At 47.4% G+C, this 20419-nt stretch overlaps 2 protein-coding genes across 8 annotated transcripts in view; one reads left to right on the top strand and one right to left on the bottom strand.

Annotated features, from left to right (window-relative positions):
* The window catches only part of LOC116950736 (phosphatidylinositol 4-kinase beta-like), a 55160-nt gene extending 48500 nt beyond the window's left edge, over positions 1-6660 (bottom strand). For 2 of the 4 annotated variants that reach the window (XM_032968751.2, XM_032968752.2), the window contains exon 1: positions 5725-6660. The gene's annotated coding sequence lies outside the window, so the exon portion shown is untranslated. The remainder of the gene's footprint in view (positions 1-5724) is intronic. The other 2 variants (XM_032968753.2, XM_032968754.2) reach the window with 2 other exon arrangements.
* PYGO1 (pygopus family PHD finger 1) lies at positions 6661-18813 on the top strand. 4 transcript variants are annotated; one of them, XM_032968756.2, is made up of 4 exons: positions 6661-7249; positions 10188-10293; positions 10458-10540; positions 13075-18813. In XM_032968756.2, exons 2-4 carry the CDS (start codon positions 10209-10211, stop codon positions 14479-14481), a joined length of 1575 nt encoding a protein of 524 aa, XP_032824647.1. In that variant the 5' UTR covers positions 6661-7249; positions 10188-10208; the 3' UTR covers positions 14482-18813. The 4 variants fall into 4 exon arrangements, with proteins under 4 accessions (XP_032824647.1, XP_032824646.1, XP_032824649.1 ...); XM_032968755.2 differs by having other exon boundaries at positions 10455-10540; XM_032968758.2 differs by lacking the exon at positions 10188-10293 and having other exon boundaries at positions 6664-7249.
* Positions 18814-20419: the final 1606 nt, after the last annotated feature.

Below are 20419 nucleotides of genomic sequence, written 5' to 3'. Positions count from 1 at the left end.
TCAATACTGTTGCCTTGTGTTGCTATTCATGTCATTGCAAATGACAGAATGCACTGCTCTCAATGTATTATCACCTACCTTTAAATAAAGGCGATTTGATGTGATGTTGCAGTATGGTGTTTAAAATAAGCTCCATTGGAGGTGGCCGGATGGCTCGCGGGGGCGGTCAGAACAATAAACGTACATCACTGACACCTGGGTTTGAATCCAGTTATCAGTCGGCAGTTATTAAACCAGATGCTCAAGTTCTATGGGGCTTTCGGTAAAGTCACGTAAATAGGTTCAAATTAATAAAAAATAAAATAAACAAATTGTATTAATTTGAACCTATCTACGTTTCAAATTAAGCAACCATTGGAAAGATGTTCTAAATCGAACCAAACATTAAACTAATTTTCAATGGTACAGTATATTTTTTCAAGTAGTGGTACCCCAAACTTTCGCAGATCTTAAAATTCCCTTTTCACACCATCGAAGTGTATACCCAGTTGCTGTTAATAGCTCAGCTTATTGAAGAATATATTGAGTACATTTATTATATTGATGTAATTTAGACTTAGTTTTTTCACATCGGTTTACTGTATGATAGTTGGGTAGTGCAGCCCCTTTGGCGTCCATGTACTAGGTGCCTCTGTGGATGTGTAGGCTTTGACTTTAACATAGCTATTTCTGTGACCAGTCACAAGCTAATCCCTCAGCTATTTCAATGCTAAATTCTCCTGTTTAATATGTAAACTCCTTTGTCAAGGTGCCTCACTTCTCTTACCCAGCTTAAAAGACGCTACGAATCTTAGCAGCGTTCATTGAAGCTCTGTCGTCCCGACAGTTCTGTTCCTTCACTTGAAGAAGGCTACTTGTGTTGTGGCCGAAACGTCGTGATTTTTGTTGTTTTATTTTTTACCTACGTGACTTTACCGAATAGAACCAAAGAGTATTTACCGAAAAGACCCAAAGAATATGAATTCCTGCAGTCACGAAAGCTTTAAGTCAGATGTTCAAGTGTAGCAAGTTGATGGCCTCACTAGTCAACAAAAAATACAGACACACACAAAATAATCTGCTTTGGTTCTTCATGAAATTTTTACAAATATTTCAAACCTGACAATAAAACATTTCCATTTCACCGCTGTGCGATTAGCGTCGCAATAGCAGAGTCCGCGAAAAAGTGCAGCACCCATAGGGTGGATAAAATAATGCACTCAAATGGATCTCAGATGGGGTTGTGCGAAATATCCTTCTGCGGGCCACAGACACAGAGCAATACACTGCTCTGCAAAAAATAAAAAAAAATGGACATGCCTTACGTCTCATTTAAAGCTGACGAAAACACAATGAAAATACATTTGGGAAACGTATATCGAAAGCTTTTTTTTACCAGCATAATAATGAAGCTCACGATGGCTATTAAGAGTATGCCTATGCATCGCCACCACCCATCTTGATTATTGCATACCACAGCATTATGCACACGTGCACGCACGCACACACACACAAATACCCATGCTAATTCTATGGCGCTTACACCGGGTACCAGTATTTATATTTAAATGGAATTCCAGTCGAGGGCCTCCATGTGCCGATGGCACCGTGTGACTGTCGTAATGTAATTCACACCCCATGCATTATTGACGCGGAACAGAATCGTGTTGCACCAGCCCTCGGCGGTACGCATTCACATGTTGCACACAAAGATGCGCACATATACACGCACACTTATCAGCATGCACAAAGACAAATATCCTCCGTGTAGCCCTGTCTGTTGGGGCAAGTGCTGTTAGCGAGCACCCCATGTGAAGGACGTCGAACAAAAGGGGGCGAGAGAGAGAGGGTGTGGCCAGAACCACACCCAGCCACTTTCGTCTCTCCAATTCTGGATGTTTACATGCTACAAAAGGTACTCAATTAAGGCCAAAACGACTTAGGAGGGCCCAGAACATGTTCAGATATTAACCACCGATGTTGGCCATGAGTGGGGGTAGAGATCTCTCGGGAGGCCGGGTTCATAGTGCAGCGACGCTAAACACTCACTGCGTCAGTGCCCGCTACACAATCGCACACAAAAGCAATGCACACCATCTCGTCGCATATTAACTACGTCCTGTGCACGCAACATGAAGCACAAACAGCTTCATGCACACCCATTACACATTAACACAAACACCAGGAATGCAATTCACATTACGCAATTATACATATTAGTAACACACACACATTACACAAATAAAGTACGCATGCTTGCGAGACTGTATAACATGCAACACACAAACTATACACAATACATTAATAAACAACACTATATACAACACGCATAATTAGTCTCCCTACATGCATGACACACATTACAATAGATAACAATACACACACTAGACATATCATCACGGTCACACACACAAATCACACAAGCAATCAAACGCACATCCGATTAGCACGGTCGGCTTAGTCCGGTGCGGAAGAAGTTCAGCCGACATAGATAAACATACCCGGACACACACACACACTCTCAATACAGAGACAGTACACATATTATAACAATGAAACAAATCACAAGATACAAATGGCACATTATACACAAATCAAGATGCAGCACATCGCACTCGGCCGGGTGTGGTACGTATAGCGGCTTGCATTCCGGAAGGTTTGCGAGTTCATATCCTTTAATTGGGGACTAACTCAGCCCATCATCCCTCTGGGGTTGATGAGACGAATACCACTGTGGATAAGTCAATTGTCGTTGCCCTATGTATGTACTCGTCCCCGCCATAAGAATGGGGAATGCCCTACCACTGGTTGAGAACTGTCAAATTGACGAATGACTCATTTGAGCAGAAAATCAGACTTTTTCACTTTGACATCATACTGAAACACAAAACATTACACACACAGTGCTTGTCAAAAATGAACCACGATAGCTTACTGACCTCGGAGGGGACTAAACCGACACGCGAACTCTGGGTCATCCTCGCAGCAGCGGATTTTGGCTCGGCCATCGAACAAAGGCGGCGGTCAACGCATAGCACGGCGCTTTTGGTTTGCGCTTCTGCGGCCGTCTGGAACGTTCTTCCTTCCGATATTAGGAAGCCTCGTTAAAATTTGCGTTGAAAACTCATTTCTTTAGAACTGCTTTTTTGTGTTTAGCCTGTTGTCCTTCCACCCGCACCTTACTTTACACCATACATTACGCAGTGCACAGACACGATCAGTCACACAAGCACAAAGATCCCCCGCCGCATAGCCTTCAACAGACTGTTGGGACAAGTGCTGTTAGCGAGCAACCAATGAAGACCGGAACGGTACAGGAAGGAGTGGCCAGCACCACTCCCGGCCGCCTTTGTCTCCCCAGTAGCGACTTACACAGCGCACCAGGTACTCGATTGAGTCAGAGTCGACCGAGAGGAGACCGAAGACCGGTTCAGATAATCGTCACTGGTGTTGGCCGTGAGCGGGAATCGAACTCGGATCACACAATTCACATTATTTACACACACACACAATGCACGCATCACACTCAAACGAACCATTTGTACATACACAACACACAGCGTGGTCACACAACACACACATTCCGCAGCTGTGACTCGACACACAACACACCTTGCACCATGTAATACTCTACAGTGACACGTATACACCGACACTGTATATGCTGTACATACACACCACGCGTCAATCATACGTCCCATCGGACACAATGCACTGTGTACACGTGTGTGGACTTGTGTACACACACACAACAATACATGGTGCCTACTCCAGACTGCTACTTTCACTGCTGCTGAACTGTGTACACACTGAACACACCACTGCGTATTGGACTCATGCTAAACACACACAACACAGTGTAGTACAACATACATACATTAAACAATGTACAGACAACTGCATGAGACGTGTCACGTGTCACTTCACAATACACACAAAACACATTCGATGATATACGAACACACTACACCAACAGTTTACACACCACACACTGACACAACACAATGGACACATATACACACCACACACTAGACAACACATTACACACCACACACACACTAACCACACATTACACACTAGACCACACATTCCACACCACACATTACACACTAGACCACACACACTAAACCACACATTACACACGAGACCACACATTACACACCACACACACACACTAGACCATACATTACACACCACACATTACACACTAGACCACACATTACACACCACACATTACACACGAGACCACACATTACACACGAGACCACACATTACACACCACACACACACTAGACCATACATTACACACCACACATTACACACTAGACCACACATTACACACCACACATTACACACTAGACCACACATTACACACCACACATTACACAATAGACCACACATTACACACCACACATTACACACTAGACCACACATTATGCACCACACATTACACACTATACCACACACACACACTAGACCACACATTCCACACCAAACACCTGCATGTCACAACTAGGTGGTGTAAATGTCACTTCAGCGCTTTGTGCCAGGCTAGGTGCACTTTGAGGCCACGTAAAATGTTGAAGGCTCCCTGCAGGCAGGCAGGTCACGGGGCAGACGCAGGTGTTGGATTGTCGGCAGGTCAGCCCCTTAAAGCTTCAATATACAACAGTACAGATGTCGCTGTCAAGGGGAACGCGGTTTGTAAGTGCAGCACACATTGGGGCATGGCAGTTGTGCGTCACTTGAACAATCCAGCAAACTTCCACGCAAGCAATACGCTGCCGATGAAAAGATACCACAGCTCAACTCATTCGGATAACTCTCTTGCTTACAAACCACAGGTAGCCATGAACGCAAACTGAAAGGGTACGGTAACTCCTCCACACCAGAACATTGTAAATGTTCTGGTTTTCCTCTATCAAAAACACCGGTGTTGCTGTACTAGTAACGAATTGGCACGTTCTGTTTACGTGACAAACCTTACTAACGACACATTGATATATTATGGATCCAAGTGATCATTTACTTGTGTCGACTTGGGGAAGAGAGGGCAGGGTGCAATGTCCCCATATCTTGTCATGAAAAGGCTCTTCACTGCACACACGAATCGAACAGTTTCACACCCAGGGTATCTGTACCGGATGGAAATTCCACTCGTACAACCATCCAAGGGTTCTCCAAAGTACGTGGTGATGAATGAAAAACGGAAAGTAGCCAAGAGGAACCCCAAGTTATATTTGGAATGGCTCTCGCTATCTGCGACACGGCTTGTCCCCACAAGCAGTGCCATCCTCGTTTGTTGTCCTTCCAACGCACCTCCGATTAGCACGGTTGTCTAAGTAAGGTGCGAAAGAAGTTCGACATACATACTTCATCATGCCGAGCTGAGGGTCGAGGCCCCAAAAGCATGAAGAACAACTCGATATCGTGGCCTCTTAATATTTGCCGTAGGAATGGCATATATTATAACACCATACACAAGGAACTACACACACACAATGACATGAGTACACACATACATACATAGGACACCATACACTAACCACATACACGCCAGACCTCACAATGTACTCACACCCCACACACACCGTACACGACACACACACACTACTCACGCACACAATGTACACACAACACACGCAAATGACACGCACACCACGCGTATCCATTGCACGCCAGGACGCCGCGGTCTGCCCCTTTCCGCCCGCGCAGGGGAGGCCACGCTCCACGGTCTCTTCTTACCTGCGAGGACGACGAGCGAACGGCAAGACGCATGGTCCCGGATGGGGGTGCTAAGGCTGCCCCGGCTGCCCCGAATGCCGCCTCCGCTGCCACCGCTTTCACGATCGCTACCGCTGCATCCACAGCTGCCACCGCCTCGACAACGGTCTCTTCACCGCCCCGTCTCGTCCGACTGCTGATGCCGCTTCAACTGCAGGCACTATTGCCGCAACCTCAACTGCTGCCCCGAATGCTGCTTCCTACTCCTGCTGCTGCTGCCCCCGCTGCGAAAGCTACATCCGCCAACCACCTCCATCCACTACTGACCTACTTTGTTCCTGATGCCACTGCCTCACTCGACTAAAGCTTATACCACAGCACTGCCCTTCCTACCACTGCTGCTCCGACTTCCACTTCCCAACATCGCTCCCTTGACACCCCTACGTGAACCGCTGCCTTCACCACTGCCCCTACGCTCCCCTGCTGCCCCAACCTCGACAGGCACCTCCACTGCGGCTCTACGAGCCTCCACTTCCTTGCCTCGACTGCTGCTTCCACGACTGCTGCTTCCACGACTGCTGCTCCCACGACTGCTGCCCCAGCTGCTGTCGACACGTGTCTACATTGTTGCCCAGACTGCCCCGCACCGCCCCCACGACTGCTGCTACTGCTGCCCCCGCTGCTAGCGCTGCCCCCGCCCAGCTGACTCCACGCAGTGCATGCCGGGGTCCTCGAGGACCCGTCGTGGCTGTCCGCAGCGAGTGCCTGAGCCCCGTGGTAGTCGTAAAGGGTCCCCTCCTCCCTCCTACGGGGCTGTCCACGGTGAGTGCCTGAGCCCCCGTGGTCTTAATCGAGGACCCCTCTGGGTAGTCCTCGGCATTAGCCTTAGGCCCCGTGGTTGCCGTGAAGGACCCCCAAAGAGCTGCCCGCGGCGAGTGCCTGAACCAGTGGGCATCAAGGACCCCTTAAGTGCTGCCCGCGGCGCTCGCATTTTTCTGCCTGTCCCGACCGTCGGGCTACTGCTGCCACCCGCCCGCCCGCCCGCCCGCGTTCCCCTCCCTCCCCGTCCCGCGCCGTCCCCCACCCCTCCGCCTCCCGCTCGCGCTCGCTCCGCCGCGGCCCGTCCGTCCCGCTCGTCGCTCCGTCCGTGTCCAGCGAGCGGGCAAGCAAGCAGCAGCATCGGCAGCATCGGCAGCAGTCCCTTTCGTCGCCGTTGGCAAGAGAGAGAGCACAGGGAAGGGCGCGAAGGGGAGAGCGAGGCGAGAGGGAGAGACGCCGGGGCCGCGGCAGGCACCGCCGCCGCCGCCTCCCTCCATGTTGGATCGGCGCGACGCGGCGCGACGTCGGCTGTCGCGAACGGGCGCCGCGACCGCCGCTGCCGCTCCGTCTCCTCCCGCCGGTCCCCTTCCTCCTGCGCGTCCCCCCCAGCAGTAGCAGCGGCAGCGCAGGCGGCGCCGACGGCGGCAGCAGCAGCATGTAACTGCCCCGGCGGGATCCATGTCGACCGAGCAGGACAAAGAGGCGGGCGGGAAGAAGCGCCACAAAGGTGAGGTGCCCGCGCGGCTGGCCGAGGCCGCTAGGCCAGCCCGGGGACGCGGCCTAGACGCGCCGTTTGCGGGCTTCTTGGCACGTCCGTCGCCCAGCTATTCTCGGGCGAGGAGAGCTTGCCGAGAGAGGGGTGGGTGGGGGTGGGAAGCTCTTCCCCCACTCGCCCGCCTCTCTCTACCCCCTTGTGTGAGGGGAGCTGGACGTAGCAGGGGTTCCTGCGGGACGGGGTGAAGATCCCGCACGAGAGGCTCGAGAAGGAAGGGGTTTCTCCCGGAGATTTGGTAGGAGCTCTCGGACCAAGAAGGGTTTCCTTATAGATGAGGAGGAGAGATCTTTTGACAGGGATAGAGCCCTGGAGGAGAGGGGATCTAGATGGTAGATGCCTCGATGAGGGGTTCCGAGGCGTTCGTCTGGATGAGAGGATCCAGATTGTAAGTTGACTGAACGAGGAGGAGGACCCAGAACTAGGGTTTCTTCACAAGGGGGACTTGTACGAAAGGTTTTTTTTTTTTGGACCATGGGGGTCGTTTTGTAAGAGGGGGCACATGTACGATATAATTATTGTATGGGAAGGGGGCTTCACTGAGACTGCGATAGGGAACAAATGAGAAGATATTTTAACTGGAGGAATCCGATGAGCCATGAAGCTGTTTTAACACACATGTCCAGTAGATCTGTCCAACATAGCTGGACCCATGGCAAGCGGTTTCCCTGAACGAGTGGGGTGGGTGGGAATTTGATGTTCTCTGGGCGACGGGTAAGAGAGACCTCGTGGTGGCGAGGAGGCTGAGGTTTCATCTTCACCATCTTAATCTCGCCGCCGTTCCTGAGTTCTGGCATCTCGGCACGTGCTGGTGGCTTGGGTGCTCTGCGCTGCCGTTTTGTGGCGTTTGCGTTGCTGGTGGTTTTGTGTCGTTGCTGGGATTTGGTGTTCGTACCGGTGTCGTCTCTACGTGTTGCTGATAATGCTGGCATTGGTTTTGTTGGTGTTGCTGGTGGTGTTTGTCACTGGTGTTGTCCTTCGCCTCGGTGTTTACCGATGTTTGTGCATCATCTTGCCGCTGTTGGTTACTGCGCAGCGGCTATTTCTGCTGCCGCTGCTGCTGATGGTAGTGTGAGTGATGCTGTTTGTGTTGCTGTAGTGGTTGGCTGCTGCTGGGTCGTTGTGAGGCTACTTGTGGTGGGCACGGGATAATCAAGAGCTGTGAAAATCCCTCTGCTTGGTGCCGGGGTAGGGGACCCTGAGCCTTTTGCCAGGGTCTTAACACGACTCCTCATCCCAGCCCTCCTATTCATCCTCGTCCTCCTGCCCAGCCCCACTTTTGTGTCAGTGTTAGGGACAACTAAATTGCTTAACGTATGGCTTTGGTTTCAAAGGTTGTGAAGGTTGCACCGCACATGACGGCGGTTTATCCGCTCGTGGCCACGAAACAGGAGGTGATGGCATTTATGATTCGGGCATCTTGCTTATTTGCTGCTCATGCGTGTGTACTGGTACTGTGAGAACGGTTTTTTTTCGTACTATTTCACCGTTTGACAATGGGCAGAAGAAGTGCCATCGCGATCGTGAGATGTTAAAATGTCTTCAGGTTGCATTCCAGGACAGCGATTTGCGTGAGCTGCTTTACAGGCTGCTGCTGTATAGTGCCCGTCGAGCGCGCTCATCACAATGCCGCTTGCCGGTCCTTGGGCACAATTTTAAACAAGTCTCTTCTTCAGCCTTTATCCTACGAACCTCATATTAATTAATTCCCAAATGTGACGGTACGCGAGGCAGCGTTGTCTTTGGGGAGCATACTTGTTGCGTTGATGTTTCGTTTTTGTAATGGTTCTAGACGTTTCGTGAAACTGTACAAATTCCGTTAATTGTGATTAAAATATTGGAGAGCCTTATTTGCATGCCCTTTGATCAGACTCTTATTCGTCGTATTGCCCATGAATCTTTAAAGTTACATCATTATCGTCCATTGCCACTTCAAATCCAGATAACAAACAGAAAACAAACTTGATTTTAAATGAGTAGCTATTCAAACTATTCTGCAAGTTTCAAGCAACAGCCATCAGAAATCATTATACACTTACCGCCACTTCTGTTGCAAACCCATGTTAACATAGGGCATTTAATGAGGCACGAAAACTACCACAAAATTGTCAAAACTAAATAAAGAAAAACCCTAAACGTATGGTGAGTCATGTTCTCTATTAGTCTACAAAATAGTAATTGCCAATTCTAATATCGCCATTGGTGCTAAAAAAGTTTTAAATACATTATTGACTAGCTGATGCTTCTTGTTGCTTAAATTAACCAGTTCTGATCACGTAAATTCCCAACGCCTGGATTTTACAAGGAACTCTACTTTATCCTCAAAAGAGCAGGATAATTTAGTGGTTGGGATGCACGGTATATCCGGGTTTTTTTTTATAAAGTCCCATTTTAGCTGAAGACCGAATGTAGACTATTTATAGCTTGGAGTGTGTTATATTGCTTTTGTATTATTCAAATGTATAAAATGCTATTTAAAAGAAAGGTAAAACACATTTGAACCAGGAAATATCTAAAGCCAATTCTGGAACACAGTAGGTAGTTACAGTACTAAACTAGTACTGCTTGGCGCTAACTCATCGGCACAGTGTAGTGCCGCAGCTATCAACATGTCTGCACAAACACCCCCATGATATGCGGGACACGGTATATCCGCCCACGTTATTTCGAGGACACTGCTTGCACGGTACGTAAGCTAATAACACAGGACTGTGTGCAAGTGTATTTTGCACCGCGTGAGTCTGTTTTCAGTTACCCAGTGCTGTTTGTTCAACTGCTGAACAGCCATCAGTCTGAAGTAGAGCTGGAATGATTAGTGAACTAAAAGTTGTAATCGACTACTTTTTTGTGGTTGATTACTCATCCCCCCCTCCCCACATCCTGCCTCCCGAAGGCAGGAAACCCCTTGCAAGCCATGCCCAACGTGATGCAGCTAAGGCCGATGATGTCTTCAAGCCCCGCCCATCACCTCGCATCTAGTGGCACACGTGGGAACAGAGGTGAAACTTTTTTCCCCCCAAAATCGTTTTGTGTTATCCGATTTGTCGAGTAAACAAGCAGATAATCGGTATAGTAATCGATTAGCTAAGTAATCGGATAGGCCAGCTGTAGTCCGAAGCTCGCTTTGGTTATTAACGTTGATTTTGTTTTTGTGGGGCAGCAGGCGCAGAGGCTGACCCGGATGGGAAGGACCTCTTTGGTCCACAGGGGAGCCCAGAGAAGAAGAAGAGAAGAAATAACGCGCAGGTAGAATGTTGCACTCACTGCCCAGCATCGCTCATTCGCGAGCATCGTCTCAATCAAAGATTTGTAGCACCCGTCCTTACCTCACAGTAGATCCTCCATCCTGGCCTCCATATCCGAGCCTCGCAGCCCATCCGCTCTGCTTCAAGTGGACCGAGTGCACAGCCTCTGGTTGCCAGTAGCCCTTCTCAAAATCGTGCTATGTTATAAAAAGTTTTGCTGGCTGGCTGGTGCGCGGGCGGGGAAGTGCACGGTCACCACGCGCATCTGCCTGATTTCACCCGCATCCCACAGCGTTGAACCGGGTTCATGCGTCACGCTGACGTCACACCTCCCCTCTCCCACCCACCACCCTGGCTGTGTGTCCGGTGCAAATGCGTGACCAGTGCTAGTTATAATTCATGTACTGCCCTTCAACCTCCTGCTGGATGAAGGGCTTCCCATGCCTTGTTGGACAGAGGTTGTTTGACCATACCTGACCATGCTGGTCAGTGCTAGTTGGTGAATGGGTGAGGACCCAGGATCAGGTCAGATCTCACTCGCCACTGATTTTATCCGTGGCTGAGAATGTAACTTCAGTGGCTGGGTTCATAGTGCAGTGCATGAAGCACTGTGCGATCTGCTCCCCACGGCCGTTTTTATGTGGAAGAGAGTAATGCAATTTATTGCAACCGATTTTACAAAATCCTTCATGTAAAACAAAGCAAAACTATTAAAAATGCTGCAAATCATATATTGCACGGGGGTACTTTATATATTTTTGTTGTAATGATTTGGTCGAAACGGTTGCATTAAATCAAGTGATTTAAATTTGCGTAAAATGGGCTGGCATTGTTGAATTTGTGATGTTGTCTTATCTCTCCAAAATCCACAGTCCATAGGTCTTGGACTCTACTGTCCCCTTCTGCCCTCCATTCTTTACTTTGTATAATCTTGGCTTTTCTCTGTATTCATCTGGAAACAAAAAATGCAGCGGTTTATTTGGTTGCGTGCTTACTTGGACACATGCACTTGCTGAAACCGAAAGTAAATTGTAAGATTACTGCGCAGTAAATGTCAATGATATTTTTTTTACCAAAGACAATTTTATTTCTGATGCCTTTACTAATCCTATGTATTTGGCCCCAATTATTTTTTTTGACGTTTCAACCTTTTGTGTAAAATAACAATTGTTTTATGCAGCTGTTAATATGTGAATTACTCCATTGTTTGAAACTGTCTGCTTCATCGTAGGTCTGAGCATTATCCCACCCATTGATGGGTATTAAATACTTTTTTAAAGTACTTGAAAACGCTTGTGCATATTGCCTTAAAGGGGGACGTTGTACAATAGGAGGACTAACAATCATAATTTTCTTTCATAATAACTTACTGTTATTGACTGTTTCTGCCTTTTTACTGGACACAGAAGCAGTGTACAGGCATCCTTTGGGTTTGTGGAATCTTACGTGATTTCTTTGGTATTTACAAATGTATACTTCACCATACCGCCTGTGATGACTCAGGCAAAGAATTTTACATTTATTGTTCTCACTGCTCTTTTTAGAAAACGAATACAGATGATCGTAGTGGTTGTAAATTCTAATGGTGTTATAGAATGGCTGTAAAGGTGAGTTATGGCATGTAATCGAGATTTTTGCTTATAACTAAAAAAAATCTAATTACCAACATATCTGCATTTGGGTCCCCAAAATTATGGCCTGCAGTCTTTTTAACTCACTGGAGAAGCTCAATTTCAAGTTATAAATGTATTTCTGTTTTATGATAAAACTTAAATGTATGCAATCTCCGAAATCAGTGAACCAAGTAATTTTTCTGAAATGTGACATTTAAATCCATAATATTTGTGAAAAGCACTATATCCAGTTTGATCCACTGCTAGATGAGGGCCTTCCCATACCTTTCCAGTCATGGAGGTCGTTTAATCATATTTCACCACGTCCATTATTGTGGATTCACGATAATACTCATGCAACAGCAGTACATAACAGGAATCCCAGCATACTCTGCATTTAAAGATTAAATTACCATACTTGTGCATATTCTATAAAAGGCCGTGCTTTCTCAGCGATAAAAAAGTTATTGAAGTTGCACTCTGTTGTTTTAAAACAGTGAACCCTTACACCAGTACAGTCTTTCTGTGCTTGTCACAAGCATACGGCTTTGAATTAAGCTTTGCCTACCAATTGTGTAGCCATATTATAGATTCATTTAAAAAATGTATTGCCTCCTACAGTGCTTATTTGATTATAACAATTAAGAAAAATAAATGGGCTTGGGCAGGACATATTGCTAGACAGGATGATGGCCGATAGATGAGACTGGCACTTGAATGGCGGCCGAAGGAGAGAAACACTCCTTAGAAGATGATCACTGCGGAGATGGAGGGATGAAATATTTTTCTCACAGCGGATATACAATGGCTGATGATGATAATCACATGGTGAACAATTTTGATGTATTTAAAATTGCAAATGTATATGTAGACTGTTGGATATTGGACAGCCAATGACAATATGATGTGTCGTGCATTTCAGGCTCCCCCTCCCATCTCGGAGTTCGCCCCTCCTCCGACCCCAATGGTGGACCACCTCGTGGCCGCAAACCCATTTGATGATGACTTCATCCCGTCCAAGGGGCCGATGGCTCCCAGCGGTTTCATGGGCAGCCGTCCCGGCTTCCCGCCGCCCGGGCCCTACGGCGGCTACCGCATGCCGGGCTCCGTCCCGCCGAGGATGCCTTACGGAAGCCCGGGTTACAGAGCTGGCCCGCCGCACCACCACATGGGCGGGCCCCAGGGGCCGCCGTTTCCACCCAACTACATGGGCATGGGGTTTGGCCAGGGTGGCGGAGGAAACTTCGGCCACCCCGCCAACGTGGGCTACGGTCCGCGCGGCGCCCCCATGTTTCATCCAGGCAGGGGTGGGCCTAATTTCAGTCCGCCTCACGGCCCCATGGCTGGGCCGGGGGCAGCGCAAAACTTTGGTGGGCCCGGACCCGGTCCCGCCTTCAGCCAGGGCTGTCCTCCGACAAGTAATCCAAACTTTGGGCCTGGCCCTGGAATGAACTTCATGCAGAGTCCCCCACAAGGTGTAAATCCGAACTCAAACATAGGTGGTCCCAACCAAAACCTTCCACAGGGGAATGGACAGAACCTCAACCACATTGCCAACCAAAACTTCAGTCAAGGACTGCCTGGTCAAAACATGAGCCAAAGTCCCAGCCCCATCATGAGCCAGCTTATGAGCCAAGGCACAATGAGATTAAACAATGGGCTAGGACCTGGCCAAGGGTTCGGGCCAAGTCCTGGTCAAAACAACAAACACGTGGGACCCGGCCCCAACATCAACAGCCAGAGCCCCAGCCAAAGCTCCAGCCAACAGGGACCCATTCAGAACATGGGCCAGAACACAAAAGGCTTCGGCCAAGCCAACAACATCAACCTCAAGAGCTTCAACCAAGACAGTAACATGTTTGGTGGCCAGATTGGCGGGGATACCAGCAGCCCGAGCTCTAATCAGCCCATGGGCGGCCCAACGGTCAACTCCAACCAGACGAACTCGGGCCCCAACAATGGCACGCTAGACGGCAACGCCAACAGCGGCGGACCGGCGCCCAGCGGCGCGTCTGCCCCGACGGGCTCTGTGAACAGCCGGCCCGTGGGCCTGGGCGGGGGGCCTCCTCCCTCGTACGCGTGTGGAGCCTGCCTGCAGGAGGTGAGCGAAGGCCAGGAGGCGATCCCGTGCGAGGTGGCGTGCCAGCGCTGGTTCCACCGCGAGTGCGCGGGCCTCTCGGAGCTGGCCTACAAGCTGCTGGCGCGCGAGGACTGCGCCGTGTGGGCATGCGACGGGTGCATGGCGGGGGGGGACGGTCCTCTGCACCGGCTCACACCCACGCAGTCGCAGACGGCGCAGCCCTCGCCGGCCAACGCGGCCGGCGAGTGACACTTGCCCGCCCGCGATGCCCGTAGCTTTTTTTTTTTTTTTGCAACCTCCAGTCCCCTCTGCGAAGCAACGCTACACTAAAGCTTGTGTCCACCGAACCTAAAATAAGTCTGTAGCTGCCTGGGTCAGTCGAGCGACGGTCATACACACTAATACTGTTTTTGTGTCATTTCTAAAAGGTAGAGAATGCCAAGTTAACGTGATCCGTCGCGTCTGGCGTACAGTCTGGCGTTCACGTTCCTCCCAGCCACTGCTGCAAGATGATTGTAACTCGCGGTGTCATCGAGAAGTCATGCCAGGATGCATGCAGGATAAGCTCGTATAGTTCTAAACGGGTTTAAATGCCCCTTTGTAATACATTACAGTACAATCCGCAGCCTGCAGGAGATTTGCTACACGTTCATAATGAGCAGGAACAAAAAAAATCCGAGCGGAATAGTGCAAGCTAACAGTGCTTGGTAAAATAATTAAGACTAAATAGGTAATTCTCTCCACAGTCCCACAATTTTGAGTGCAAGTAAAACAAAAATTGGATACATTTTTTTACAGCCTTGCGTTAATTTCCGCCACTTAACCTGGTGTCATCACTGTAAGTGGGCAGCGCTGTATAGCCATAGCCGAGCGGTTACTTCACAAGCACAGACCTGCGCGACACAATCGATGAAGGGTCGCTCGCATGTACGAGCGACAGTATCTTAAAATTTGAGCGCATATGACAAGCGTGTGTACCCAGTAGAGGTGTCTTTACCAAAAAAGGGGCCCAAATGTCTCGTGGCGAATGGCCCCAGGAAACACCTGTAACCCGCATCCAATGTTTACCAGGCAAACTTGTGACTGTGTGCATCAGTGAACAGCTGTGTTTGCAGACACGATCTCCCGCCAGAGTTCGTTTTTAGATCATCTCTGCTCGAGGGATGCGGTTCCGAGGCAACTCGTGTTGGTCCAGTGCTTATGAGAGGTCAGGCACTGGCTTGAGATAATTGCTTTCTGGGCCACGTGTTAATTGCTGGTAATTATTCATATATAACTAGGTTGAAAATGCAACAAAAAAGACCCTTGAATACAAATTGGCGCATTAATATGTAGTTTGTACACAAACAAGGCAGGCAAAATTAAAGTGGCCTAAACGTTCTCTTCATATTTTATAAAACACTAAATGTGCTGAAGATTCAAAAACACTGCGGAGCCACGAGGGAGGGGGAGGCCCTTTGGTTTTTTTCAAAACATTACTCCAAATGCCATTTTTTTTATTCAGATATGGTTTTGTTTAAACGTCTACCTGGAATGTTACTCAACCTGATGTTTTAAACGTGCATAGATTGGTTGTGGTGTTCTCTTATGAGAGCTTTGAGTTTCCCGTGCTTGTTAAATCTAGCAGTGTGCCACGTGTGTTTTATGGGGTAGGCAGTGAAATTCCTAACACGACCCTCTGTTCGGGTAGGCTTACTGCGTCGTTAGCAGCAGGCATTCAAGATCTCCGTGTATTGGTTTCTGTGTGTCCGTTCGTGGCAGCTATAAGATGTATGGTTTTTCATACAAAATATTTCACTGGTTAGGGGTTTAGGGGATTGGGGGGGGCGGGGAAAAAATATCGACAATTTTGCTACGGTAAAAAAGTAACGTGTCCCATGCTTTAGTGCTGTCGTGATGTTGAACTTGCGTCCATTGCAGTAATTTGAAGAAAAAAACTTGTACCATAGTGACAATTTGTAGTGATGGATTTCTGTATCGTGCTCATTGTTTACATGACTGGGAGCCATTGAGTGCATGAAGGGAATTTGAAGTTATACACGTATGCTCTGGATGAAGGAGCATCTGCTCGCTCACTCTGATCTGCACTGTTCATTTTCTTTTCTTGTTATTTTTTCATTTCTTTTTCATTAGAGACACGACGCAAAAGTGTGAATTACTGGCAATTTCTTAAAAGCAGCCGGGGGGGGGTGCCTTTTCATGGTGAAGTATGTAGGCTTTCAAAGTTGTCATCGGTGATCAATAAAAATAGAAATGATGTAAAGGCAGAGACCCTGTAATTCAAAATAAATAAATCATAGGTATGTTACCATGTCAGAACAAGCTACTGTATCTTTCTAACTGTGATTACAGTATGGTTTCGTTTGTGAATCTAAACGCAGTAAAATCAGATTTGTAAAGTGATGTGAAAACACGAGTTGAGTATTTCATTGATATTGTCATAACAATTACACTTGCAGAATAGAAGTTTTGAAAGTTGGTTCCTATTAAAAGTGATTTGATTGTGAAACACAGTCGAGATATCTTTACATGACCCTCTATTAATATCTCCAAAAAAAGCGACCAGTAATTCTAGCAAGCCTATTTATATCGCATGTCCCGTGAGTCTTGCCAATTGGGCCCAGAGTGTGGTGTAACCGACAGCAGAGGGAGGCGGATGCCTTGGGCCAATGACCAGGACTCGCCAGGCACCGTGGTGTCCTGCTCTGCAATCCGTTTAGACGATAAAGAAAGAGTGAAAACCGTGCGATTTTGAGCCGCTACGGAATGCAGGTGGTGGTGGTGCAAATTTGCGTAAATGTTCTTCCATGCTCGTGAAGCGAGCAGTTTGAACACGCAATCGAGGTTGGGCTGAACGAGGAGGGTGGAAGGGGTGCAGCGGCTATTTGAGCCCGGGGGCCTTGAGGAATAGGAATAAAGGAACCCATCATTTCACCCAGCGGTGCGGGGTAATTACGTGAAAACAGGCAGGGTCAGGTTCTTCCGTGGGGACGGATTGCGAGATTTATGTAGGAACGGCATATAATGGGTGTTTTTGTTTATCCATTGTGGTTTTTATTTTCTTTGTGCATACACCAAATTAAATACGGACGCATGTCGGATGTCGCAAATGAGACGCATTGGGATGCGGGGGGAAATCTGCCGAATGAGCAGTGACGATTCCTGCAGCAAGTGGGGTCTATTCGGACAAATAGCTCTGCATCGGGTCAGCCGATGCTGAGGTTGGGACTCTTGTGCCAGGAATCAGTCGGCGGTGTTGGGCAATGGGGTCATGCTGTACATGAATAGAATAAAGAGATGGCAATGTGGGGGCCCTTTTGAGATAAATAGATGGCGTTTCTTTTTGTGAATGGTACTCTGCTGCTTGTGAATAACTCCACAAACTTCCCAAACCATTTTACTTTCCGTTGCCTTTGTTTGTTTGTTTTTGTATGAAAGTGAAGACACGCAAAGTTGTTAGTGTGGTCACAAGACGGTGTTGGCGTTGCTCTCTGCTACACGAGGTTCATCGTGCCGGGTTATGCTTAGTTATATACTGTATCTATTGACTTAAATTTGCCCAAAAAACTAATGGCAATAAACCCTGATTGTTAAAGTGCACGTTCTTAGGTTTGCGCAAGAAATAATATATGACAGTTCCCCCCCCCCCCCCCCCCCCCCAGTAACAGTTGGTAAACTGATAGCCAAATCATATTTAATGATCAAAAGCCACTTTTGCTGCGTTCTCTTTCAGCGCTGCCCATCCCAAAGTGTATAACACCTTGTGTTAGATCTACATTCTAGAGAATGCTAACTAACGATGCTAATTGATGCAACCTTTCAAATAAACGATGCAACACTAACCGCAAGGAAGGGAAAGGAAGGTTTAGAACACTTAATTTTTTTTCTCCTCTTATGTTCAGCATTGTTTTACAATTTTGAGATTGTAGAAATGTACATGTGCAGATGCTGTGTTTACTTCCCCCCCGGTGTACAAACAACAACGCTGCTATGGTTTAAACAATCAAAGATGCCGGTATTTTTGGACTCAACATCACAAGAACGGTTGAATACTGTGTTTTTAAATAGTAATGTCAAGATATGTTTTTATGTGCTTGTTTATATTAAAAAAATGACAACATACTGTACAGCATCGAGGTTTATAAAAACGCGTGACGATAAAAAGGGTGAATGCTCTTGCTGTAAGTGTGGTCTTCCTTCACGTTTGCTGTGTTCCATGGTCTGTGATTGGCACGTTAAAAAACAAGTGACGCTAATGTTCCGTTCAGGTACAAAGCATTTGAATTTGTGTTTGCCCCCCTTTGGGTGCTATCAGTTACCATTGAGCATTAAGTGCTTTATGAAGAAACGAGTGGGAATGGTGTCTTTAAAAGCATTATGTGCCGTAATGTTTGGCTTTTAGTTATGACTGGCATATAGTGGTATTAGACGAACATTCAGTGTCCTATGTTTTAGTAGATTTCTAGCATTTTATATACTGTTATTGTGTTGGTAATAAGCAAAAAATTAATTTTTATACTGTTTTCATACTCCATTACCATTACTTGTACATTGTTCTTTGTAATAAAAGAAAACAAATGAGCTGTTTCGGCGTTGTACTCTGTCAGAGAAGGGTCTACACGCCACAGTGAGTGCCATTCATTTGAGTTATTAGTGTAAAGGGGCCCCACAATGCTAGAGAGCCAGGCGGCAGTACGTGGGGGGGGCGGCTGGTGAACAGCACCACCTGTTGCTGACCTTTAAGGCCGCCATACACTCGAACTATTAAGGCCATTTGTTGCCAACAACTGTTGTTGGCAACTCGTTGACGATAAGCGACTACACGATACGCTTCTGCGTTCGTCAGGAACGCTCTTCCGACATGCAGAAGCCAAGGAGCTATGCACTTTTAAATCATCTAGATTGGAAACTTGATTTCTTTAGAGCTGCTTTTTGTTGTTTCGTTGTCCTTCCCCCGCACGTCCGATTTGCACGGTTGGCTACATACGGTGCCAAAGTTCAACACACTATGGAAACTTGGTAAAGCAGTGGCATAGAGCAACAATGTTATGTGTAAACCAATCTTCCAGTTTTTTTTTACTAAAAGATCTAGCCCGGTGGCTCGACGTTCGAAACGAGTGGCTCGCGATCAGAAGGTTGCGAGTTCAAGTCCTGTGTGGGAGTTGACTTGGCCCATCTTCCCTCTAGGGTCGATACAATCAGTACCATTTTGTGGGGGAAGTCAACCGTGGTTGTCCTATGAAAGGAAAAAAACACTTCCATCATAGGAATGTGTAATATTCACCTCTGGTGACAGTTGCTGGTATTGTTCTAATATTCCAGTGCCTCGATAATCTCCACAGGCATCGGGACTTGTGCCATTTTCTCTGAAATGTGGTGCTGGTCAAAATAATTGGCGTATTATTATGGTCCATCATGGTTTTTTGCAATTTCCAGGTGGCTCCTCTGCAATGATTCATGTTTATACGCTTTGCCCATTCTTCCTGAGGTGGAAAAGCTGTAGTCACCATTACCTGTGCTGTAAAGAAGGGATGTTGCCCAAAAGATCACCATTGATATACTTTTTTTTTCCTTTGTTGAGGCATTTTAATTGATGAATGTGTTGAATTCGTGTCATTGGTGCTTAGTGTACCAGTGCCAATGCATCAGCACCACCAAATAATGTTACATAACACGGCAAGCAGTTCATCTGTATGCATGAATGTTTGTCAACAGGATACCTAGACCACAGCAAGAATATCAACTCCGGAGGTGTTATTTGAAAGATTATGCGATGTTCACGCGGGCGAGATTAAAAATGTTGAACATGTTAACCGGCTTATTTGGACTGCCACAACCCTGGCGATGCTTATCCGCTCTACTATTTACAACGGCACCTCCGTTGACCACGAGGCCCTGTTTCAAAATCATACAGTAGATAAGAGCGTGCCCCCCCCCCCCCCCCCCATTGATTCCCAGTTGGACCTTCCCACTCGTTCCTTTAAATGCATAAGTCACGCAAATCACATTTATTTGGCAAGATGTAAAAATATTTTTTATTGTTGCACCTTAGGAAGGCCGCTGAGTGTTTGGTTCTGGTCCATGCACTGGCAGTGTCAACGTCACAGGTCTGCACAACGTGGCCGTTATACAGGGCGATCCACTGCTGGATACTCCAACTACAATATCAGGTATAAATTATCGACAA

Source organism: Petromyzon marinus, chromosome 40 (assembly GCF_048934315.1).
Source record: "Petromyzon marinus isolate PM22_M1 ecotype Great Lakes invasive population chromosome 40, UKy_Petmar_22M1.pri1.0, whole genome shotgun sequence".
Classification (NCBI taxonomy): Eukaryota; Metazoa; Chordata; class Hyperoartia; order Petromyzontiformes; family Petromyzontidae; genus Petromyzon; species Petromyzon marinus.
Note: the sequence above shows the minus strand (reverse complement) of the source record. Positions and strands in the feature narration are given on the sequence as shown.

Bases quoted from the DNA above. Each gene is read 5' to 3' on its own strand.
- PYGO1 (XM_032968755.2), top strand. From the start codon at position 10,209: ATGCCCAACGTGATGCAGCTAAGGCCGATGATGTCTTCAAGCCCCGCC. The intron at 10,294-10,454 runs GTGAAACTTTTT...TTTGTGGGGCAG, and splicing joins TGGCACACGTGGGAACAGAG to CAGGCGCAGAGGCTGACCCG. The intron at 10,541-13,074 runs GTAGAATGTTGC...CGTGCATTTCAG, and splicing joins AGAGAAGAAATAACGCGCAG to GCTCCCCCTCCCATCTCGGA.